The 25,583-nt window shown below is 38.3% G+C and overlaps 1 protein-coding gene across 1 annotated transcript; it reads right to left on the reverse strand.

Moving 5' to 3' along the window:
- Positions 1 to 1,266: 1,266 nt before the first annotated feature.
- LOC126475397 (solute carrier family 25 member 35-like) lies at positions 1,267 to 22,455 on the reverse strand. The gene is made up of 4 exons (XM_050103231.1): positions 21,838 to 22,455; positions 7,913 to 8,131; positions 1,904 to 2,018; positions 1,267 to 1,755 (listed from the first exon to the last, which is right to left on the reverse strand). Exons 1-4 carry the CDS (start codon positions 22,213 to 22,215, stop codon positions 1,517 to 1,519), a joined length of 951 nt encoding a protein of 316 aa, XP_049959188.1. The 5' UTR covers positions 22,216 to 22,455; the 3' UTR covers positions 1,267 to 1,516.
- Positions 22,456 to 25,583: the final 3,128 nt, after the last annotated feature.

Below are 25,583 nucleotides of genomic sequence, written 5' to 3' on the forward strand. Positions count from 1 at the left end.
GGCCTTCAGACACACACAGGGAGGAAAAAAGAGAAAGGGAAAGGAAAGAAGAGGGGTCTCAAACGCCGCAACGGAGAAAACGGCAAAGAGAAGAGGGAAGGAAAAGAGAAGGAAAGAGGAAGGACGAAGACTTGCAAGTGTAGAAAGCAAGGAATTTGTAACAGTTTCGAGCGTCCGTCTCCGGATGTAGGCACAAACCACACTCCCAGAGGGGGAGAAAGGGAAGGAAAGAGCCAGAGGTGAGGGGGGGGGGGGCCAAGATGGGGGACGGGAAGGATGCGGAAAGGGAAGGTATGCAGCCCGGAAAGGAAGGAGGGCCACATTAGCTCGGGGTCCCGTGCTCACTACACACGTATCCACAAAAGAGTTGTGGACCCACTGGGGGGTCTCAGCTTTTTGTCTATCTAAGTTCATTATGCTGTTTATACCAGCTCATATTCTGAAATTTCATTTGAGCTTTTAATAGCACGTAAGTGCCACCTGTTGCACAGGAAGTGATTACAGAAATAAACAATTATATCATGATCAATGTGCTCCATCCTTTACTTCATTACACAATTACTTAATTGGAACTGTATTTTTTATTCATATAGCAATGAAAATTTTAATGTAATTCTAGTGTTGTTCTTGAACGTGGTATGTTAATTGTTAGATGAAAAAATAAGTGCAAGGAAAAGCCATTATGTGAATAGACAGAAAATCTTTATCATATCTTTCATTGTGCTGATTTGAGACCTGCATCCAAGCTAGAATGACTAGAAATGAAGTAATTAATATTGTACTGTTTTATTTCAGACAGAATAAGCACAGTAACAAAGGTCTTTCATGTACTGTAAAATCTATTTAAAATCAACAAGGCCAATTTAACAGGCACAATGATGACATGGGAAACTTTTGACATTCTAAAATGTTGTATTTGGGAGTATACAAAAACAGAAGCAATATCTTACAATTATTTATAGTCCAGTTGAAAAAAAATAGGTTTTTATTGTACAGTTCCCAGCACAAAATTGCGCCAACAACATATATATCTCCAGAGGTAAACAATTACATACTATTCAACATCTAGATTAGTTTTGCCCTTTACCAGAGCAAAATCATTGGCGTAAAATATCACAGTTACATTTTTTATTTTTTTGGAAGCTCAATCCATTACTCACTGCCGTGTGTGTGTGTGTCCTTTTTAGCAACAATTAATGCATTTTTGCATCACTAGAAAGCAGCTTCAAGTGAAGATCTAATTTTCATTTTTCAGTGATGATAAAATTTCTATTGAAAGCCATTTATTTTCATATACAAATCCCATTATTATCAAAGTTATAACTTTCAGTAATAGTTTCACTTTGTCATTCTAACAATGTTAAACCAACAAGGCAATTCAAAAAGCCACAGCGTAAATGTGTGTGTGATGTTCCATAAGCCAAGCCCCTTGCTTTGTTCAGTAGTTCTGAATACCAGACCTTGGGAACCAGCACTTGCATATTTGTTGACAAATTACAGTAGACTACCACAAAATCTACTTTACCAAATCAACATCTACTTTCAACTCTTTTTCTGCATACTTCTTTGAAAGATCTGCTTCCAATTGCTTTAGGGCATCCCAAAAAACAAAGCATAATACTGTGTGAGGGCCAAGACGAGCATAACTGGGTACAAAGCCTTTGTAAAACCCATATATCCCTTCAGTCTTCCAAATCTTGATGAAACAGTCTGGAACTGAATTATATAGTAGACCTTTTCCTTCGGCATTAACACCTGAAAAACAATTTGGGGCATTTGGAATTTTTGTATTTAATGTTTATTTCCATCAATTTTTTATTTTGCATCTCATCCGTTCTTACTATCACACCATTGTAAATCTGTTGTTACTGTAAAAATAATAAAACAACTGTTGTTTACTTACCTTGATTATATAATCTTGTCATAACAACATCAAATGGTGTCATGCAGACTGCCACAACAATGCCACCAATGAGACTAGATGCAAATGTGTTAAGAAGGGGCTTTTTATTAAATACCTGGTAAAAAATGGAGAAATTTGAAAAATATTGTCTTAGTATATATGTCAAAAATTACGCCTTTAAGCTGACAGGTAAAAGAATCCGCTTAATAGATATTTAATGCTATAGTGAAATTAGAATCATTTGAAGATCATCTCTTTGAAGCCATCACAAGCTACCTCATTCCAGACATAACACTGCTGCATAAATCCTGGAAGTCATGTCTTCTATTCTACACAGAACTGTATGCATTTCTGCCTCTTATTGTCTGCCACTCCTATTTTTGATACAATTTTGCTTCATGCGGTTTCTGGACAAGTGCCCATCCCTCACAACAATCTTTTCATACTGCACAAACTAGAAATTTTATGATGGCAACAAATACAAATGAGAAAAGGCAACCTCATATGTAGCTGATTTGTGTGTCATGCATAGATGAATACAACGGAACAGACTGAAATAGTTGTCATGATGATAATATTTTTCTAGTGACACACACACACACACACACACACACACACACACACACACACACACACACACACACACACACACACACACACAAGTCAGTGCCACCATATGTGGCTGCAATGGGAATGTGAATCAGATACAGGAGAGCGATTGTGTTTTCCATTTGGTATTTATGTTTCTTTACCAGTATTCCACAATGCAGCCTGGTTACAAATTAAATGCACTGTTTTAATTTAATAGACAGTAACTAAGACTTATGGTGTTGCTTTAGTGTAATGTCACTTTTTCTCCTCCTTTATTAAGCTGATTTGGTCTTCCTTCCAAAAATGTTCACCAGTACACAGCAGTAACTTCATTTTGAATGTTACAAATTCACTTATACAGAAACTTTTCTGATAACTTACTACAGGCTCTTTCACAGAGCCACTGACCGTAATAATACATCACACGAACTTCCAAGTACTATTTTTCAACAGAAATGTTTAGAGATTAGACTAAAACCATTGGTCACCAGAAACTATTTCTACCAGGTGACATGTATGGCTTGTGACTGGTTTGTATTATGGTGACCATTTGAAAAATTTGATTGTGTTTCTCATATTAAAATGAAGTACTTACAGCCAAGATGGACTGAACAACTGTAATGCCGTCTAAATTGTAAGTTTTAAAACTTGCTTATTGACTGCAATGCAATTCAGTCCACAGCTGGGAGAAACTACAAAAATTCCCTCTGCAGTTAGCCAGAATAAATTGCAATTACAATTGTTCATAATGAGAAAACGTGATTACCTGTAAAGTACACCACAGCAGTTTATGAAACTGCATCTGAAAGTTTAATTCTGCAGTTGTTTTCTCAAAAGTTTTGCTTGTCCTGAAATCACAGAAATCTTACAGCATCCAGGATGCCAATGAATCAAGAATTTGGAGCCAGGATAGGTATATCCAACCACATTCCAGTAATCTGGCTTCATAAATCAAGTGACTTCAAGAACCACAAATTCCTGTGGTGCATGCTCTAGAAATATTCATTCCTTTATCAACTCGTAATGCTGAAGATTAAGTATCTGTTAAAATAGAAAGGGTAGAAGAAAGGAATGTGTTTTATTCCACTGCAACTATAACCGAATCGCTGGTTTCTCCATTATAGTTTTTTACACTATGGTAATAGGATACTCAGAAAACTTTGGTGCCAACTGACCGACCATGAAAGTATAAAAAATTATATTGAGTGTAAGGGCCGGCGCGTAACTGTACGGTACGTAACACGCACTCGCCAGCCAACCTATCTTGGAATGCTGACAATTTGCTTGGTCAGTAGACGTGCGTCTGGCCACAGTGCACCACAGAGGAGTAAGCCACTGGCCGCCGTCTGCAGTGCGCCGTATAACTAGCATGGTCTTGGGTGCGAATATATCTCTTTTCTTAACTCACCATAGAGCCCTTCGATACGACCGTAATTAGCCGCTGTGAGGATGTCAGGCACAGTGATGCTGGGTGTGCGTAGCTGTGTGTTTCATAATCAGCCTTTTGTTAATAAACTGTTTAAACTTACTTCTCGGTGTTCTTGTATTTCTGTACCTCAAGGACCCACTGCTTACAAATCCTGACAAATATTTAGTGTAATTATCATCCAGGGGTAACAACACAAACGACCTCCTTATGTGAGCAATGTATTGCAACGAATATGCGAAACGACATTATTACTGACGAAGCTGGTCTTTTGGAACCATGAGTAGTTCCTATTTTTTATTGAGGAGTTCCTTGTAAGTGAGTGGTCGATTTAGTTTTTAGTAAGTAGGTCCACAATTGTACTCCATATTTTCGGTACACAGATTCATGCTTATTCTTGGTTATTTTAGTGCATACAAATCTGCTTACTAAGTTTCTCTTATTTTCAATTCCACTAGTATCACTGAATATTTCACTAAATGCTTTGGAGGCTTTCATATATGAATATAAACTATCTTTGAAAGACTTTTATGGAAATTTAGGATTGAATGCAGATAAATCACTATTCACTTCACACTTGTATTTATTCCTCCAGTTTTAGCATCTTTCGTTTATTCAGCCTTGGACACTATCTTCACATAAGAGAAATTTTATTATTCTGTAGGTTTTTGCAGTTATGTGTATCACCACTTAGTAAGCTTTTGCAGTTCTATTTGGCAACTTGAGTTTTCATTTAAACATTTTTATGATGATCAGTGCACAATTTTCTGTTACCAACTGGTTTAATCTTTGTATCATTTCTGCCCCTTAGACACAGTCAACATATGATCAACAGAGATGATTAATGGTGAGCTCTTACAGGCCTGATTCCATTTTTTGCATAAAAAGTTCAGTTTGAAATTATGATTTTTACATTTCCCTTCAGGAAATTATACACAACATGGACATCTGTCAGCAATATAGATTTTCCATTAACAAGACAATTTATTATTATTTATTTTATGGCCTTCATTGGACCACTCTAGTCAAAAATACAAAGTTGTAAACAAGTTGTTACACAGGGATATAATTTGGCTCAACAATAACTTAATATGATATTTAGGTAATATAATTATTAGAGTCATATTCTTATATAAAAGGTGTTTTGCTCTTCTGTCTGCCCAATATTTCTTCATTCTTTCAGATATTTTCTTTCTTTCTTCATCTGAGACCACTCTTCCTGTACTACTTTTATTGATTTTCATTTGTAGTCTGGTTTGCGGGTCTTGCAGTATTCTGGTTTTCTCTGTCTTGTTTTTTAGGTCATCTACTGTAATTTGGAGCTCTTATATCTTCCTTAATTTCTGTGATCCATTTAATGTTGCTCTTGCTATTCCACAATTTTTGTATTATTTTTTTACTAATTCTGTTTTCTGGAGTTCTCATCAGATGTCCAACGAATGAGATGCGTTTCTTCCTGATCGTGCTCATCACTGGTTCTATTTTCTTATACACTGTTTCATCTGATGCTATTCTCCAATGTCCATTTATTTTATACTTTTTTATTTATACATGTCCTAATTATTCTTCTTTCTATTTTTAGTATTATGTCATTTTCTGCTGTATTAGTTGCTTTGAAGATAGTTTCAGCTACATACGTTATTTCTGGTTGTGTAACTGTTTTATAGTGTTTTAATTTTGCATCTATAGATAGGCTTATTTTGTTGTATGTAGTTTTGGTAATGCAATTAGTTCCGTTTTTTATTCTATTCTGCCATGATGGCTTCTCATTTAAATTGTATGTTATTATTTCGTCTAAATATTTAAATTTATCAACAATTTTGATTTCCTGTTCTTCTATTGTAATTTTGTTTACCAGTGGTGGATCAGTTAGCATAATCTCCATTTTTTTCAAATGATATTCTAAAGCCTACTTTCTCTGCTATTTCTTGTAGTGATTTTACTTGTTGCCTGGCTTCTTGAACGGTGTTGGCTAGGAGAGCAATATCATCAGCGAATCCCAAGCAGTTTAAGCTAATATCATCTTTTGCACTTCCAATTCTTATCATCTTTGGATTGTTCTTGTACCATTCTCTCATTATGTATTCCAGTGCACAGTTGAACAGTAATGGTGATAGGCAGTCACCTTGTCTTAAGCCTGTTTTTATGAGGAATGGTTCCAAAATTTCTCCTCTAAACTTCACTTTTGATTTGGTGTTGGTTAGAGTGAGTTGTATTATTTTAATTAGTTTTGGATTGAGTCCTAGATTTCTTAAAATTTTTAATACTGAAGGTCTGTGGAGACAGTCATATGCCTTCTTAAAATCTACAAATGTTATTGCCAGAGGTTTGTTCCTTTTCTTGCAGTATGCCATAATCAATTTTAAACTAATTATCTGCTCTGCACAGCTTCTCCATGGTCTGAAACCTCCCTGATATTCCCCTAACTCCTGTTCTAATTGCTCCTTGATTATTTCATAAGCAATCTAGAGGAGAGATTCCTCTGTAGTTGTCTGGGTTGCTCTTATCTCCCTTTTTGTGTAGTGGGTGGATGATAGCTGTGGTCCAATGTTTGGGGAATCGTTCTGTTACCCAAATTTTTGTTAGAGCCATGTGTAAGGAGGTCTTGACTGTGTCACTTGCATATTTCCACATTTCAACAAAACCCTGATCTTTTCCACGTGCCTTATAATTTTTTTGTTCTTTAAGAATTTTTTATTCTTCATGGAAAGTTGGAGGGTCTAGTTTGTTAGGTTTGGTTTTTATTAGGGTATTTATGTTGATTTGTAAGGGTTCTTTGGGTTCCTCACAATTCAGAAGTTTGTTAAATGCTTCTGCCATGATTTCTGCATTTTCCTTGTTACTGTGTGTCATTCTTCCATCTTCATCTTTCAGTATTAGTGTAGAGGCCTCATATTGTTGGAGTTGTCTCCCAAAGATTTTATAGTAGTTCCTGGAATTGGTTTTATGATAATTACCTTCTAGAGAGTTTATAATATCTTTATGGAATCCTCTCTTGATTCTTCTAATATTTTGTGTGATTTTTTTTTTCTTTCATTTTTTAGGTTGATGGCATTTTCTTCAGTTTTATGTGTTTGAAACTTTAACCATGCCTGGTGTCTATCTTCATGGAATTTGTCACATTCTGATGTCCACCATGCATGTTTCCTTCGTGGGTTCAAGGGAGCTAGATTCTCTGCTTTTTTTTAAAAAAAAAAAAAAAAAAAAAAAAAAAAAAAAAAAAAAAAAAAAAAAAAGATTAGGCACTAGTTGTTCTAGATCATCTGTTAATTTGATGGTTTGTGTTATTTGTTGGTATTTATTATTTTTAATTAGCTGATGTGGGTCAAACCACCTTTTTATTTTATTAGTTTTTCTGGTCCTCTTCATTAACTGAGTGAATTTGATTTTAATTTTAACTATATAATGGTCTGAACTTGTGTCTACTCCTCAAGACAATTAATATGTTAGAGGCAAATACTTCAAATTCTCAAATCAGCAATCTATTTCACATTACATTTTCAACGAATGTTAAATTCACCACAAAACAATCATATGTAATTCATATATCACTTCTTTTATCCCTGTTCTGGGCATTTTACAACTGCCATTACATACTTACTGGATGCTAATCTATTCATCACAGCTGTCAAATTGCTGAACAATATCACGGAACTGACCAAACAAAACTCCAAAGCACAAATTCTGGTACTGCAGAAAGCTTACTAATACCACCCCCCCCCCCCTCCTCTATCTCACAGGTCCAAGGTTAATACTATCACAAATGTCTACCAGTTATTCCCTTAGTCACATCAACAGATTACTGAAAGTATTCTACAATACCTGTAACCATGTACAGTCCTCTAAAGGTAGAAAGCTAATATTGTAGGCCCACTCAGTGCTGTATGAACATATGCACCATCTCACATAAGAATTGGATAACTTGTGTAAATCCATGGTCATATAAATACACAGCCATCCAATTTCTTTTTGTAAATTAATCAGTGACATACCTGATACTGCGAAAGATACTCCTTTGCCAAATTGAATGAAACTAACTGGGTGGCAGAACCAATGGCAGCCCTGGGCATTGCCCCCATGCTGCCACGCCACAATCCCCTAATGCCATGCTCTTTATATATGTTGCTTAACCCATTTATCATTCCTCTGTGATGGTGCTGATGGCCAACAGCAACACTTGCAGATGCTTGTGACTGGAGATGCGTTTTTACCTGCAAGCCCAGTGAACATCATGAGCAGCAATTGTGACATCCCAATTTAAATTTTTCAGAATGTCTTGTATATACACTGACAAACTGGGACACAATTAACACAAAGCACAATGACACTGATAACAACAAAATTTGGACATTTCACTTCAGAAGCAGCAATAGTACGAGTCACTTTGTGCTTTGATACTATGTTGAACAAACAACTTAAGATAAATTTCTTCAAGAGTCAGATTTAAATATAGAGAATAATATTTCATGACAATATTATGGAAAGGATAAATTTCTGCTCACTGTATAGCAGAGATGTTGAGTTGCAGATAAGCACAAGAAAAAGATTGTCAAATAAGTAAGCTTTTAACCAAAAAAGGCCCAATGCAACTTGCACAGAATGATGGCGTGTGTGTGTGTGTGTGTGTGTGTGTGTGTGTGTGTGTGTGTGTGTGTGTTGTCTAATTTGGAAGAAGGCCTGTTTGCCTGAAAGCTTATTTATTTGACAATCTTTTTGTTGTGCCTACCTGCAACTCAAAATCTCCCATATATGGTGAGTAGCAATCTATCCTTTTCAAAATACTGTCATTATTCCAACCAGGTTTTTCCATTGATTAACATCTTATGGATGAGATATAATTGATTGTTTGAAGAGTTCTAGTGTGTCCAGCCTGATACGATCGTCAAATGCCCGCAATATGTTAGCAACTAACGGTTCCGCCATCATCAGGTAGTGCTGATGCAATGGTCGGTCTGCTCTCTGCCATTAGTATTTATCTCTCATGGGTCCAGATGAGATTCCGTGCACAGATGGCGCACAGTGTGTTCAGTGGTGAGGGAAGGGGCTGTGGTAGGTGGTGGTGGTGGTGGTGGTGGTGGTGGTGGTGGGCACAGTATCTCTTGGCAGCTGCGGTGGGATTATCTTGTGTCTGCTTGCACCGCTGCTCCTTGATAGAGCTTAGTATTGGTTCCCAGGCCTTACTGAGTTGGTAACCAATGTCCCTGTTTATGAAGTAGTTGTTACGTGGATTTCTATTGCCTCTTTGAAGATGCAGTCCCTGTAGTTATTTGTGAAGGCCAGTACTTTTGTGTCATCATAATTCACTGTGTGTCCAGTGTCTATGCACTGTTCTGCTAGGACAGATTGGCTTGGTTGGCCTAGCAGGTGTAGCGTTATAGTTCTTTACATCGATCTTCCACCGTATGAACTGTTTGGTCAATATATGACTTGCCACAGTCACACGGAATATTGTGTACACCCGCTTTCTTGAGGCTAACATCGTCTTTCACCGTTCCTAGTAAAGCGTGCATTTCAGCCAGTGGTTGGAAGACTGAATTAACCTTGTGCTGCCTCAATAGTCTCCCTATTTTCGGCAACATTTTGCCTGCCAAAGGTAGAAATGTCAGGCCTTATTGCTCTTCATTCCTCATCTTGGTCCCTAATGCACTTCTGTTTGGAACACCCTTTGAATCTGGCATTTGTTGATCCATTCTTGCCTAACACAATCTCCAAGTGTTTGAGTTCCGTTGATACATTTTCCTCGTCGGAGATCATACGTGCTCTTTGTACCAAAGTCCATTTAGCTGAGCCAGATGGTGGCAGCTGGAAGCACTTAGGTACAGTTCAGCATGTGTGGTCTTGTGGCACACACTATAACCTAGCGAGCCATCTGACCTGCTCTGCACCTGAACATCAGGGAAGGGTAGTTGTCTAACTTTCTCAATTTTCATAGTGAACCATATGTTGTTATGGATTGAATTTCAGTGTTGTAGAAATATTTTTAGTCAGTCCTTTCCATGTGGCGGTTTCCAGGCATACTTCCTTGAAACTCGAAGGGGTGACGTTACTGGAAGACTCCACCAGGGTTACAGTTGTCCTCAGTTTTCTTCATGAAAGTGGTTTGTCCTCCCAGCTTTAAGTACTTTAATTTCCTTCTGGAATAGGAGTCCCTTGGTTAGTGCTGGTTTGGGAGGCCTTTGGCCTTGCCTCCACACTGGCCAGGTTTGCCCTTCCCTTTTCCCTCCATTTTGTATGGTCTACTGAGCTGTTTTGTTCCCCTTTTCTTTTGTCTTGTGTGTACTTCCTCTGGTGTCATCCCCATTGTTGTTTCATAGTAAAGTGTGGGGAGTTGGATGGGCCGGGAGGTGTGCCAGTGCCCCATTGCACATAGTGCCTCTGGGATGCCCCTTTCTGTCACTTTAACAGCCCCCCTCCCCCTCCCCAGCCCCAACCCCCATCCTATTCTTTACTCTTCTTGACAACCCAAAGTTCCTTCTGGATCTTTGTTTGCCCCTTTACCTCTTTCAATTGGATAGACTATAACAGTTGTTGTTCCTCCCTTAGTTCCTGCCACCTGAGACCGTGAGACTGATGACTTCACTCTTTGGACCCCCCCTCCCACCTCTCCCTCTCTAAAAATCAACCAACTAAATTATGAGGACTTTTTAAAGTAAATTAATTATATCTTCCATGATCTGAGGCTTTCCCCATGTATGTGCTGTTTGAAGGGTTCTCGGGTGTCCCGCCAGATACAATCGTTGAATGCCCTTGATATTTCAGTGAATAACTGTCCATCATCAGGTGGTGCTGATGCAATGGTCTGCCCGTTCTCTGCCACTATTATTTATCTATTGTGAGTCCAGATGCGATTTTTTGCGCCGATAGTGTGCGGTGTGTTTGGTGGTGGGGGGAAGCAGAGGCTGCGCTAGATGGGGGGGCAGTAGCTCTTCTGTGGCCGTGGCGGAATTATCTCCTATCTGCTTACACCATTGCTCCTTGGTAGAGCTTAGTATTGGCTCCCAGGCCTTACTGAGTTGGTAACCAGTATCCCTGTTGATGAAGTTTTCTGTTATTCGAATTTATATGGCTTGTATGAAGATGCAGTCCAGTAGTTACTTGTGGAGGCCAGTACTTCTATCATAATTCACTATGTGTCCAATCTTCTGCTAGGGCAGATTGAATTAGTTGGCCTAGGCAGGTGTAGTGTCAGTGATCTTTGCATCGATCTTCCATCATACAAACGGTTTGGCCAATATTGGATTTGTCACAGCCACAAAGAATTTTGTATAAGCCCACTTTCTTGAGGCCAACATTGTCTTTCATCATTCCAAGTAAAGTGCGTGTCTTAACCAGTGGTCGGAAGACTGTTGATCTTATGTTGTCTCAGTAGTCTCCCTCTTTTGGACGACACATTGCCCGCAAAAGCTAGAAACGCCAGGCCTTTTTCCTCGTCTTCCATTTGTTCTTCATCTTGGTCCCTCCCGCACTTCTGTCATTGGAAGATACTTTCTATTTGGCAATTTCCTTATCCATTCTTGCAGAACACAGTCTCCAGGTGTTGGAGTTCTGTTGATAAGATTTTCTTCATCGGATAACATATGTGCTCTGTGCACCAAGGTGTTAAGCACTCCGTTTATCTGAGCTGGATGGTGGCAGCAGGAAGTATGTAGATAAAGGTCAGTGTGTGTGGCCTTGCAGTGACATTGTGATCTAGCGAGCCATATGACCTGTGTTGCACTAGGACATCATGAAAGGGTAGCTTTCCATCTTTCTTGATTTTCACAGTGAACCATATGTTGTTATGGATTGAATTTAGATGTTGTACAAATATCTGTAGTTGGTCCTTCCCATGTGGTCAGACTACAAATGTATCATCCACATATCGGAAGAAACATTCAGATTTCAGTTCGGTGGCTTCCAGGTCTACTTCTTCGAAACTCTCCATGAATCGATTGGCTCCACCGGAGAGAGACGGCTCTCCTTGGCCACTCTGTCAGTCTGCTTGTAGTATTGGTCATTGACAACAAAGTAGGTCAATGTTACCAGATGCCTGGAAAGTTGTCATTTCTGCCCCCAATTTCTCACTGATTAAGTTGATAGTATTTTCCAGGTGGCTCATGTAAATAGTGACAAGACATCAAAACTGACCATGATGTTGGATTCTTGTAAAGTTAGCTCCTTTAGGCAGCCAATGAAGTGCATTGAATTCCGGATGTGGTGCGCATATTTGCCCACAAAGGGTCGTAGCAGGCCCGCCAGATGCTGTGCCAGAGGATACACCGGTGCCATTATGTTGCTAACTATTAGTTGCATCCTGTCCATATATCCTCAATGCTATGGCCATGCACTGACAAAGTGCGTCATTTTTTCAGCAAGTTGGAGGTACTTTGTTGTACCTTTTTACTCATGTCTGTTTTAATCCTCGAGTGGCGGTGCTATTTTTCATAACACGAGTGAGCACGCAGCGCACTTTGTATACATGTATGGAATAAAACTGTCTTTATGTTACAAAGGTAAACATATAGGAGCAAAATCACAGTTAAAAAAAAAAAAAATGGCTCTCAGCACTATGGGACTTAATTTCCGAGGTCATCAGTCCCCTAGAACTTAGAACTACTTAAACCTAACCAACCTAAGGACATCACACACATCCATGCCCAAGGCAGGATTCGAACCTGCGACCATATCGGTCGCGCGGTTCCAGACTGAAGCGCCTAGAACCGCTCGGCTACTCAACAACGAGAATATAAACTTACATAATATCAACTAAAACCTTATTATATTAAACAATAATGAAATAAATTTTCACTATAACACTCCGTTGCCGAGGACAGGTGTTGCAGAGACAGCAATGACCCACTCTAAGCATTAAGCAGAGCAGTTGCCTCAGATCCTAGCCAGCCGCTTATTCGATCACTAATTATCTCATAGACAACTGCCTCAACGTACAATTATGTTGCTAATTCATAATCAGGGTCTTTTTTTTTGCATGGATTGTAAATTTTCTCTCCCCTAACTCATTTTGTATTTATATTACTGCTGCTCACTTGGATGTATGACAACACAATTTATAGCTGTTTCACCTGGATGGTTTTGCAGTTGTGAAATTACAAAGGAACTATTTTTGGTTGGCACACTTTATACACAGGAACGCCCACTCAAGGGTTAATTTTCTGATATGCTTGATGATCTAATAATTGCAGCATCTTCTGTTCATAGTATGTCTCTCAAGAATGACTGGTGTTGCCCTTGTCAGTGGGGAGAACTATCTCTCTGCATTTTCTCTAAGGTTGCGCAGTGCTGTCCTTTCTGCTCTGGATATGTTGCTTCTGGCCGTGTTGCCCTTGAAAGAATTCGGTACCTTTCCCTCCTGATTTCTTCAGACTTGTCTTCTGGTAGCCCTAAGACTGCATGTTCTACTGAAGATAATATTTTAGTGAATGGGAGAGTTGCAGGTGCTAGTGCAAAGTTGAGCCCATTTTCAAGTATGGCTATAGTTGGGAGGGGGAGGTTGGTTCATTAATGAGTCTCCCTAGTACAAGCAATACGAAGGCAACAGAGTATGGTAAAGTCCTTCCAGGAGCAGCAGAAGGAAGAACGATACGTGGTATGGCAGGAGTCTCCTTAATTGCACAAAGCCCCATGAGCTGGCCCAAGACAGAGTGAAAACGAATTTGATGTGAAGCTGCAAATCCGTCCCTGGAGGGGGTCACAGAGAACAGGAGGGGGGGGGGGTGTGATAGGTGCCCCCCCCCCCCCCCCCCCCACACACACACACACACACACACACACACACACACACACACACACACACACAATGCACCCAGGATACCCACATGGCCAGGAACCCGAAGGAAATCAATCTAACAAGTTGCACGTCAGGACTGGTGTGAAGGTTGTGGATGGCAGGGACCGAGGGGTGGTGGGAAAAACACCACTCATCAAGTCAATACATAACGAAACTCAGGTCAAGTAGGACCATTTGCAAACACCCCACCTGTGGCAAGTACACTTTAAATTTGCCAAATAAACTTGGCTTTTATATAATCAAAACTCATACTGTTGCGCAGATTTCTCTAACCTTTGAGATTGTTTCTGCTACATGCTGTTATTTTGTAATGTATGGAGTTTAGCAAACTCTTTAGATGGTTTTGCGTTTAGACGAAATTGTTGTTCTATCTTTCCACTTCTCTTTATGTATTCTACCTTTGCTCCTCATAGATAGTCTCCCTATGCCAATGTAACTTCTTAACTTCACCTATTGCACTAAACCATTAATGCCTATCTCACTGACAGTACTTTCCTCTCTATTTCTTTTAAATGTCCTGATTCAAAAAGATGTTAATTCTACCTAGTGATATTGGTATGATCAGAGTAACTACTGCCTTTTTTGTAAGCAAGTGCATTTTAAATCATACTCATTTAAGAAGATTTAGAAGTTACTTTTGGCAACCCAATCTCACCCTTGTGTTCCTGTTCCTCAGCCTATTTCTGAAAATCTTGCTACCTTTCACCACAATAAACCCTTCCTCTCCTTTCAATTTACCACACCACAGCATCCGAAGTGTGTTTATGTTTAATCTACCTGGTATGGAAAATAGGAAAAGTTTGAAAGCCATTAAGGACTTATCATTACACTCTGCTAATGTATCCACCATGTGGTACATCTCAAAAAAAGAGTGACGGTATGTCATAGTCTCATCAAAGTCTAGTTTGATGCTGCTCTCACACTAGTTTATCCTTTAGAAGTTTCTGCACCTTTGAGTAACTATTCTAACCTACATCCAGTTTAACTTTCTTACTGGAGTCAAGCCTTGATTTCTCTCTACATTTATAATCCCCTTCATTTCCATCAGCTACCAAATTAGTTACACCTTGATGCCTCAGGATGTGTCCTGTTAACCAATCGCTTCTTTTAGTCAAATTGTACCATAAATTTCTTTCTTCCCTGTATTTCGATTCAGTACATCCTCATTAGTCATTTGATGTACTCATATAATGTTCAGTGTTGTTCTGTAGCATCACATTTCAATCACTTCCGTTGTATTCTTGTTGACACTGATGGTCTATTGTGTTAATACTGAAAGTGACTTGAAAGGCAGAGCTGCAGCTTCTGTAGTCCTCTTAAGATTAAATGATTACGATCACAGGATATTGTAAGAAATAGCCTTCTAACAGATGAGTCCAAGGCTGAAGGTCTAATTACACAGGATGATTACTGCATTCCTTACAATGCAAGAGATGAAAGGCTTAAGAGGACAGAGTAATATTCAGCTCAAAGGCCAATAAACTGTAGCTTCAGATCTGCAGTAGATTAACCCAACAACTGAAAAATGGAATATGTATGAGGCAATTTTTCCTTGGTACTCTTAAGCCTTGTGTTATACAATCAAGAGTTTAAAATTGTCTGCAGCATGCTAAGTACTCTTTTATCTACCAGCAGTAGGAGATAAAATGATCTCACAGTTGATATCACTGAGCCAAGGACAAGAAATCTGTGTAGAAAATGAAACTGAACTTTGATAAAGAATGGTGAAATATGCCTAATTAAAAGTAGGTTCTTTAACATGTTGTGGCATGAACTACAGAGAGTACTGTTTTTTTATCTTTTTATTAAGAAGATATATGTAATTCATATGTGTAATATTACAACAGTACTTTTAGGCTTAAGATTTAAGTGAAGAAGAAAATCAGTGAAGGCACTTTATTCTTGGATGACTTACTTTCATTCTTGATTAATAAGAAAACATGTGTGATTCTTTTAGCTGGGGGGCTGCAGGCTTAACATCCACCTACTTCTCACTAATATGTAACTATTGACAGTTAAGATTACAACAAAAGGCCTTTAAAATTGAGTATGCTGCATAGCACATATCTCTCGTGATCTTTTTATTGCTTGTTCAGGTACATGTGATAGTAACTATGACTATTCTGGCATGTTACAGAGTTACTGGACCCAATTTCAAAATATTTAATACGGTAGAACACTGTTCTACGAACCAAGATTCATTTCACCACTCACACAAGACACTAGAATAGCATCAAATAAGTACAGTAAGATCCAGTGCCAAAATATCACAAAATAAACGTCTACAAATAAACAGCACATCTAGATTTGAGTACGATTTATATCAACTACTAATATCTTGAAATACAGAATAACACCATCCTCTCCAATGGTAGTGAAACTGATCACCTGCTTCTTTAGTCATACAAGGAACAACAGCAAACATTTATACACTTTTGCTGAGGTTCTTATATATTTTTTAATTATACTATGATCAATAAACACAACATATACTTGGAAAGTTAAAAACATGGAGAAACACCAGGCCATATTGCCACTATCATCATACATCAAAATGTCCCTTTCAGCAACCAAATGATACTGGCAAATTTTTCAATTCACAGAACTGTTATTTGTAAACAGCAGGACTCACTTATCCAATTCAGGTATCCTATGACATCCATAACAATTTCACATGAATGTTGGGATAATTTCTTCAACAGTTATGCCCAACTGCCCGTCAGACTCACCATTCTTCATCAAGCTAAGAAGTAACTACTAATAACATACAACTCTTGAGAAACTGGGCTACCCTTACTCATCTTACCATCTTTTTCGCTCAGTTTTTCTTAGTTGGCTCAGAATCATACTGGGTCTGGCAATCTGCACACCACTGTCACTCATGTTACTGCTGGCACGGTCATTTCAACTTCTGGTCTGCAGTATGGGTCACTAAAATTTACAATTAATTTCAAATCACCCATTCTTCTTTTAACTTAAAGCAAAAATTGATGTCACAGAGCAAACAAAAAATTTTACTTTTCTCATTAAATATAAATAGCAAGTAGTTTAGCACATACACAACTATCTAAAAGCTTCCATAAGTATAGTCCAGAAAACTGACAAATAATTAGTATTCACTGTAGATGACAGATATCCCCACAAACTAGAATCTTAGGTTAATAGCACCTTCTGCTTGCAGCAGACATATGATTAAAGTTAGAAAAGAAAATTAGATCCAAAGATATCTGTTGCATTTCCTTTTCTGTAGCAAGGAGACCAGTTACTTGGTGAAATGTACCACAAAATGCTGTATTGATCTTGTTTTGCAGAATAAGATACACTGATCCTTGACACCAGCCACAGACAGCTATGTTTCACTGGCATGTACACAAAATATCATTTCAATTTTTTGCCAATGGTCCTGACAAAAAGGAAACATTAACTGTAGACCAATACAAATCAAAGACATCTACTCTGAGAAACCCCCAAAAAATCTTTACAATAATGACTCCCGATACAATTTATAGATGCTTCAATAAATGCATGTTCCCAATAAATTGCAGATCAGAAGCTCCACAGATTTTATCTGTATGCCAGCTGTCTGGCAGTACATACATGTCCAGCTTACAGCAACATAATGATGAGCCTGTTTATGGTGAATCACCAGTAGAGATTTGACCATGAATGAATAGATGAATGTGCTCTTCACAGATGGACACTGCTTCAGTTTACAAGATGACTAATCATATATATTCATTTCAATGGGAAACAGTATACATACATTCACACAAACATCACAAGATGATGATTAGGGGTGGTGGAGTCCTGATGCGGAAAGGCACCATCTTTGAAGGTCATACTGAAGTGCTGTGTGTTATAGATCTGAGAAACACTGTTAATGCCTACTATGAGGTACTACAATCACCCATTGGTGCAGTCTTGTTCTCCATGGGCTAAACAGTCTTGTTCTCCATGGGCTAAAATGCATATTCTTACCAAGAAGCTCTCATAAATGAAAATCTGCTCTTAAACGAAAATCTGTCTCACAGGTAAAGAAAGATTTCAACAACATAGGCTGGCCAGCAGCTGTTTAATCTTACTGTGAATGTCTGGGGTGCACTGGAGTGAGAAGCTACCTACATAGACTCTTTCAAATTTCACACGTGTTGAAACAGATTGCAAATAGAACTCGTTAACCACCAAGCAAAGGTCATACCACATAGCTGCTAAGCAAGTATAACAGCTGGGAGTGACAGAACCGTGAATTACCTTTTAGCTGTTCCTGAAGATCTTTTTATTTTTTAAAAAGTTATTTATGCAGTTTCAAAATAACTAATTTAATCATTTATGCATTGTTACAGACCTAATTATGCGATGCCTCTTGTTTCTTAACCTCTAATAATTTTTCAATTCTGGTAATGCAGAAAACACATGATTCTGAAGCGAAGAACTCGTCAACCAATGTTTTGGAGTACATTTTCATCCAGAAAGAAAGTTAGTTGAGGGCCAGTCAATAGAGAGATGAAAATCTTGGGGTGCCTGATCAGATGAATAAAATGGGTGTGGAATGATTTCCCAACCCAACTTCTGTATAGTGTTTTTTGTCCCTCTAGCAGAGTGCTGGCACATGTTACCGTGGAACAGCTTCACTTCAGTCTTCCTGATCACTTTTCTTGAATTGCATCTGCAAGACATTTCAGTTGTCAACAATAAATGTCAGCAGCGATGGTTACACCTTGGGGAAGCAATTCGTAGTACACCACACTGTCACTGTTCCACCATATGCATTACATTACTTTTGCAGATGTGCGTAGGTCTTTGTGCTGAGAGTTGCTTCTTTGTTTAAACTCAACCATACCATTCTTTTCCGTATGTTAGCATAAAGACATCATTCTTTGTCACCAGTATTTATAGAGGATAGGAATGGCCAGTGTGGTCCATGGGCCAGTCGATGAGCAAGCAGACACACACATATGGCCAATGCTGATTTTTGTGAATTTGGCTTAGAACATGCAGTACGCTTATACCCAATTTTTGAACTTCCCCCACTGCAAGCAAATGTCACACAATGGTGCAATGATCACAGTTCATCTCATTTGCCAGTTCTCGAGTACAATGAAGTGAATCAATGTGTTTAAATGATCATCGTACCTCGAAGATCTTCCTATGCGGAGAGTCATTAATGTCAAAATAACCCTCCTTAAAATGAGAAAATCATTTTCTTGCCATGATCTGTCCAATGGAATTACCCCATACATGGCACTAATATTTGTGGCTGTCACCACTGCTGTCACACTTCCACTGAACTCAAACAGAAGAATACATCCAACACGTTCCAGTGCCACATGGCACTTGATTTTATAGCATCCACAGCTCCACTCACTATCTCCAAATGACAATGGCAATATGTGAACTCAAATAGCAACAATTAACTACAAATAAAAAACTGACAATTGATAAATATACCCATAGCAACCAGATAACCACCATGCACAAAAACCCATGCTATGAACTTACACACCAACCTAATGTATAAGCATAAACTACGGAGGACAGGGTTCGGTGAGGGTAGGACAAGACGTTGGTCATGGTTTTATCAAAGGAACTGTCGCAGCTTTCACCTTAGCAACTTGGGAAAACTGAAATTAAGATGACTGGACAGGGTATGAACCATGTTCCTCCCAGATGCAAGCTCAGTGCGTTAACACTTCTTAGTCATCTCGCTCGAAATACAATTTGCAAAGAAAACCATGTGTATCAGGTCCACAAAAAGCTTACATCATGTACAAGTAGTGAAATCAATTATATAACTAGAATATGGAACTTTGTTATACACTTCTGAGAAATGTACCGCATTATTATTTCATACTTCTAAAAAACAGAAAAACATGGACACCTAACAACGGAAATACGGAAGCGTCCGATCCCACCCGTCTGGTTTTACCCATGACGTCACAAATATGGCGGAAACAAAAACAAACACACACACTTTCCACAAGAAGCCTAATGACACTAACGGGACAAACGCGGAAAATGGGTTGTTTTGTGTGGGGGGCAAACTAAATATAAACAAATTTAGACGCCTTGCGTAGCTACAACGTGTAAGTGAAGACAGCCATGCATGAATACCCACCCACCTCCCCAGGGGTTGTAACCCCTGCAACCCATAGAAGATAAAGATGCTTCAGTAGCTGATTAGCGTTTTTTGTCTTTAAAAAAAAAATCTCACGGGATAGAATGAACAGATCAGAAAGATAAATATAATAAACTAAAACAGAAATTGGAGGAAACAGATAATTACAATAAGTAATAACTGTTTTTAAATTAAAATTTAAAAAAATCTCACGAGATAGAACGAACAGATCAGAAAAGTAAATAAAATAAGATAAAACAGAACTGGAGACAGCCACACTCAAACCAAACTCCGCACCGTCATGACGTCACACACGACAACACCCTTACGTCACGGGTCAAAGTCGACGCGTAGGATCGGACGCTTCTGTCGACCCCTAACAACACTATGTCCATCACAACTTTTCTTGCAACCGTTTCTGTAACCTGATGTCACATGCCGCACCATTACATCACAGGATTAAGACGAAATCCAGTAACCATAAGTCAATTTAACCTGCCTTATAAAATTCTTGCAGAAGCATGGAGAAAACACAGGAAGTGAAAGCTTGTCTGCAGCTTGTACAGAAACCAGACTGTAGTTACTTGAACAAAAGGACAGGACATGGAAGCAGTAGTTGAAAAAGCTGTGAGCCAGGTTTGTAACGTATTCCTGATGTTATTCAATATGAACTATGAGCAAGCAGTAAAGGATATTAATTAGAACTCTGGAAAGAAAGTACTGGGAGAAGAAATAAAAACTCTGAGGCTTCCCGAAGGCACTGTCATACTGTTCGAGACAGGAAATAAGTTGGAGGAGGAGTAGAACAGAATCAGGGTGACCCAATAAAAAGTAGTTTAACCAGAATTTTTAAACATCAATATGTTGTATGGAATAATATCCACATAATTAACGAACTTTGAAATATTCTGCATTTTAAAATATGTAATTTATAAAATTGAACAAAATTAAATGTCCATGCTTCATTAAAAACACAGAATTCCCTGAGATTTTATGAAATTTCGTGGTTTCCTCGATTTTTCCTAGTAAAATGTAATTCTCTGAGAATCATAGGTTTTCCAGAAGAATCACCACCTTGCAGAATGGGTGGTTTAACATAAATAAATAACAACAAAACTGAAACAAAGCTAATTGAAAGTACCCGTACTTGAATTACGGAACTACTGAAATTCAAAGTAGATAGAATTTAAAAGGTAGGCAATAGCAAGAAAAGTGTTCCTGAGAAAAAGTAATTTATGAATACTGAATATAGAATTAGGTGTTTGGTCGGTCTTGTGCAAAGATAGGACCTGGGGGGTTAAAAATTGTTGAGGTAGAACAAGCCTTTACCATAGAAAATGGGTTCTGAAGAATATAGGGTGAATTAGTTATGCAAAGATGAAGAGGCTTACACAGGATAGGCTAGTGTGGAGACTGCCATCAAACCAGACTGAAAAGACCAAAAAGTGAAGCAGTACTGACAAGTTATAATGTAGATGGCTGCAAACCACACAATTCCCAGTAATATTTTACTATTTCCTGTGTATTGATCACTATCAGTGATTGATGTTATAGCCCAGATCTAATTAGTTGTGGCAAAAGTGGAAATTATATGACAGGGACTTAGAGGTTGCATGGAAGTAATTACGGAGAAACTTTATGGCGACACTATTTGAAAGCCTACCCCTATGAACAGTGCAGCTATGGTACTAAAGAACGACAGTTTAGTTCACTGTCCCCAACAAACAACAATAACGTAAAACGAAACTGCTCTTTATTTTGGCGATGTTCAGTCTTAACACCGCCCAGCAAACTTTCACCTAGAACAGTCATATGAAAGAGATCCCTGAAGTTCTGAAAATCGCTGTGAAAAATCGTGTGGTTAGTGATTACGTTAAAGGTGAAAGGATCGCCTGTGTACATTTTAAATACATTAATTCTGATTACAATTTTATACAATGATTAAACAGTTAAATTAATACACAGACAATTTTTTGTACCCTAAGTTTGATGTCGATTATTACTAAGTTCCTTACCAGATAAAAGGGGCTTCCAGTAAATGCGCCCATACATCCAGCAAAAGCTCCAACAACAACACACTTTGCTGCAGATACCTCCGAACGCCCGGATACCAGAGTCCACCCGCGTTCTTCTGCAAACTGATACGTTCCTAAACGAACTCCATTGAGGAACAACTGATACCACAAAGCAGGCACTAAACCTTTTTGGAGCGCCAGGATGCCGTCAGACTTCGCTACCGCGTAAAAAGCGTGGAAGAAATTTCTATAATGTACTGCATACAGTCCACGAGCTTTTAATTCTCCCTGAAGTTGAAGACGTGTCTTTACGACTTCTAAAGGATTCGTAAAGAAACCTGCTCCGATCGCTGCTGTCCCTCCAATAACGAATTCCATCTCAATTACACACAAACTGGAAAACAGCGCGGCTATATTACGCAGAAAGAAGTCAACTTATAACTGACCTAAACGTAAAGCCAAAAATCATACATGACATATATTGCATCAAAGCACGCACACAAATTCTGCTTCGCGTTAACTTCCGACGATCCATACTGCACTGCAACGACCTTCCTGTTACTGTTAACTGACTTCTGTCAACACAACCTGGGATTTACTCGAGGTTATGGCGCAATCACGCAATGCGTTGTTGCCAAACTGCACAGAGAAGTTACCAAGCCTGACGCAAGGGTATAGATCTACAACTGAATATATAGGGTAAGTTTTTACCCATTTTATTTCCTTAACATTAAAGAAAGTTGGGGAAATATCATCAGACCCAACAAACAGATAATCCTTTAGCTGCAAGAAGTCTACGTTTTTTTATTATAGGTTCATTTGGTATTTTCCTGCTACTCTAAATGCATACTAAACATTAATACTGGGTGGTATGGGTAGTTGACAAATAAAAACAATTACTTATGCTTCATTTAACTAGAAAAATACATCAATACAAATTAATGTATTCACAGTTCCAGTCTCTATCTGTTGATGTAATTTGCAGGTGTGTTGTGTATGCACAGGATCAACACACAGTATGTTTGACAGTATGTTCCTTTTTCTTTCTTTTATTGATTATTTCATTCACTAATTATAGGGACTGATTGTCAGCAGTCATTACAGCGCGTTTCAACCTGAATGAATTTTTATAGGAAGTTAAAACAGAAGTTTAAACTACATAAGATCTGTTGATGAATATGGTAATGCTCACAATACGATGGTTGGACACTGCTGGTGACCGAATACCCGCTCCTAGTAAGTGTGCATGGGTCGTTGACAGGGTATGTCGGAAGTGAAGTAATGCTGTTAGAGGGCTCATGACGTAGGTTTCATGGGAGGTTTGGAAAGAAAATTGGATTAGGGTTTTACACGTAAAGTGGGAGTTTGTTATGTGTTTAAAGCATGGTTCAAACTTATAACAAAAGTGGTGCCAAAGCTAGCGACATACTGCCTATGTGAACTCACTGTTTTCAGTGGCGAAACGTAACGGATGCAACTTTTCTCAAGCCACAAAAAGTTGAACTTGGTTGTAATTTGTTACACCAGTTTACTTCCACCAGTGCTTTCTGGTGTCTGTATTTCGAGACAAGAGCATTCTGTTGTTGTTAACGTCGAGTAACTGCTGCTGAATGTGTTTTCATTTTATTACTGAAACAAGTGGTCAACAGGCACACTTTCGGAGCTTCTGGAACTACAACAATATACATATAGTTTTCTGTATCAGTGTGTGTGTGTGTGTGTGTGTGTGTGTGTGTGTGTGTGTTCGCAAGCTAATGATGCATCACAAAATCTTGAAAGATTTTTAGATGAATAAATAAGTAAACTTATTATGTTACCAAAAAAGTGAGTCATATAAATTTCCTGATTTGTTAGACCAAGCGCTGTATAAATTGTGGTTTATGTGTGAGAAGTATCCCCTGAGTGTGATGTGGCATCTGTTAAATTAAAAATTAGTTATCCGACATGCTTATGTCAATAAATACAATAAGACTATAAAATCTTTTTAAGAGTGGTAGAGTCTGCAGATGATATTTGCATGCCAGCCATTGGTTATTTTACCATACCAGGAAGTATTTTCTAGTGTCACTTCTTTTATAAATGTGCTTATGGCACCGTATTTATCCTTGCACAAAATCCATTTCCATATCCAACATTTCCTTGCAATATAACTCTTGTCATAGCTCTAATGCCATAACCTGCACAATAACATTATTACCCACCCACATGATTTCAGTTAACGCCATACTGAAAGCTGTGAACCTATATAGAATTTTTGGCATCCTGTGTAGAAATATCTGACGCTGTCACTACAAAAAAACACAAACTGTGGCGTCACATTAGTTACATGTGTGAACCTTGCTTAACAGGTCATTGATTGATGGTAAAGATATAAAAGGAAGGACTATAGTTGGTAGGAAGGATAGATTTCTTTTTGGAACTATCGACCAGGAAGCCAGATGTGGTAAAGTTACCTTAAAATGTGAAGTTAAGTGTGTGGAGGTGAAGAACTGGGGGTATGTATTGTTAGAGGCTTCTCAGCAGCCCATATTGAGTTAAGAACGGGTATACAAAGAAGATTTGCTGAACATGTTTATATATTTGCATAGATGATCTAGCAATTTCTGGCGAAATGGGACTGTAATTAGATGATAAAGGATGCTTGCAGGGGAGGGTAGACAGTAGGGAAATTCGTTATGGGAAGCACAACACTGAAGGACTTGCAGTGAGCGAAAGTGTTTAGGAGGAGCAGAAATTGATAGATGTTACAGATGGGACTTATATGGCTTTTGTATGTGTATATATCAGATTGTAGAAGAATGTAATGCTGATGTTAAACCTGTCAACAGATTTACTTAGTGGTCTTATTATTGAACAGTTAGTAGCTGGGATTTGTAGAATAGTTTGTAGTCGAAAATTGGTCACAATAATTAGAGTATGTCAGATGGGATATGTGTCTATGATGATGAGGTGAAAATAAGGAAGGCAGAATCACCAGTTGGTTTGATTTATATAATTACTGCCCAGCTTTTTTTGGTGTTGACTGTTAAATACTAGAGATGGTAGGGAGAGGGGGGGGTGCCCCTCACAAACACCTTATGTGATTCTCCTAGTTCACATGTTTGAGACATGTAATTCCTGTTATACATGGTTGTGAGTCATTATACCATGTGCCATAGAGAATCCAATTGACATATAAAGGATCGAACTTCTACTACAGGAGGAGCTGCCATCTTGGATTTTGATGTATATGTGTAAGAAGCCTTAAGCCACCAAAAAACATTTTGCTTTGTCTAATAAGAAGTAGAAATTGCAGTCTGCGGAATAACAAGAATGCAGATAGTTTACATATTAATTGGCTGGAATTTTGCCTATCAAGCATCCTGTGATCATAGTTGCTTCCATAAAAGTATTGAGGACCCCTCCAAACTTTTGTCACCTATTCTGGATGAATGGCATAGAAGTTATATGTGGAATAAATTTTGTGAGGAAGATTTTTGATAGATGCCATATGTTGGAACAAAGATGTATTAATTATAGCAAGGGATGCAGCTAATATTAAACTTCAGTAATCTTTCATCATTGCTATCCCAAAAGCATTATATGTATTGCCATCTTAACAGTACTTGGCTGTGAAGGCTATAAATGTGCTAGGTCTCTCCAATATAACAACTGAACTATAAAATCTCTCTCAAATTGCAAATGTATGAACTACTAAAGCTCTCCCTCCAACATATGAACTGTTAAGTATGTGTGTATGATGGAAT

This window comes from Schistocerca serialis, chromosome 4 (genome assembly GCF_023864345.2).
Source record: "Schistocerca serialis cubense isolate TAMUIC-IGC-003099 chromosome 4, iqSchSeri2.2, whole genome shotgun sequence".
Lineage (NCBI taxonomy): Eukaryota > Metazoa > Arthropoda > Insecta > Orthoptera > Acrididae > Schistocerca > Schistocerca serialis.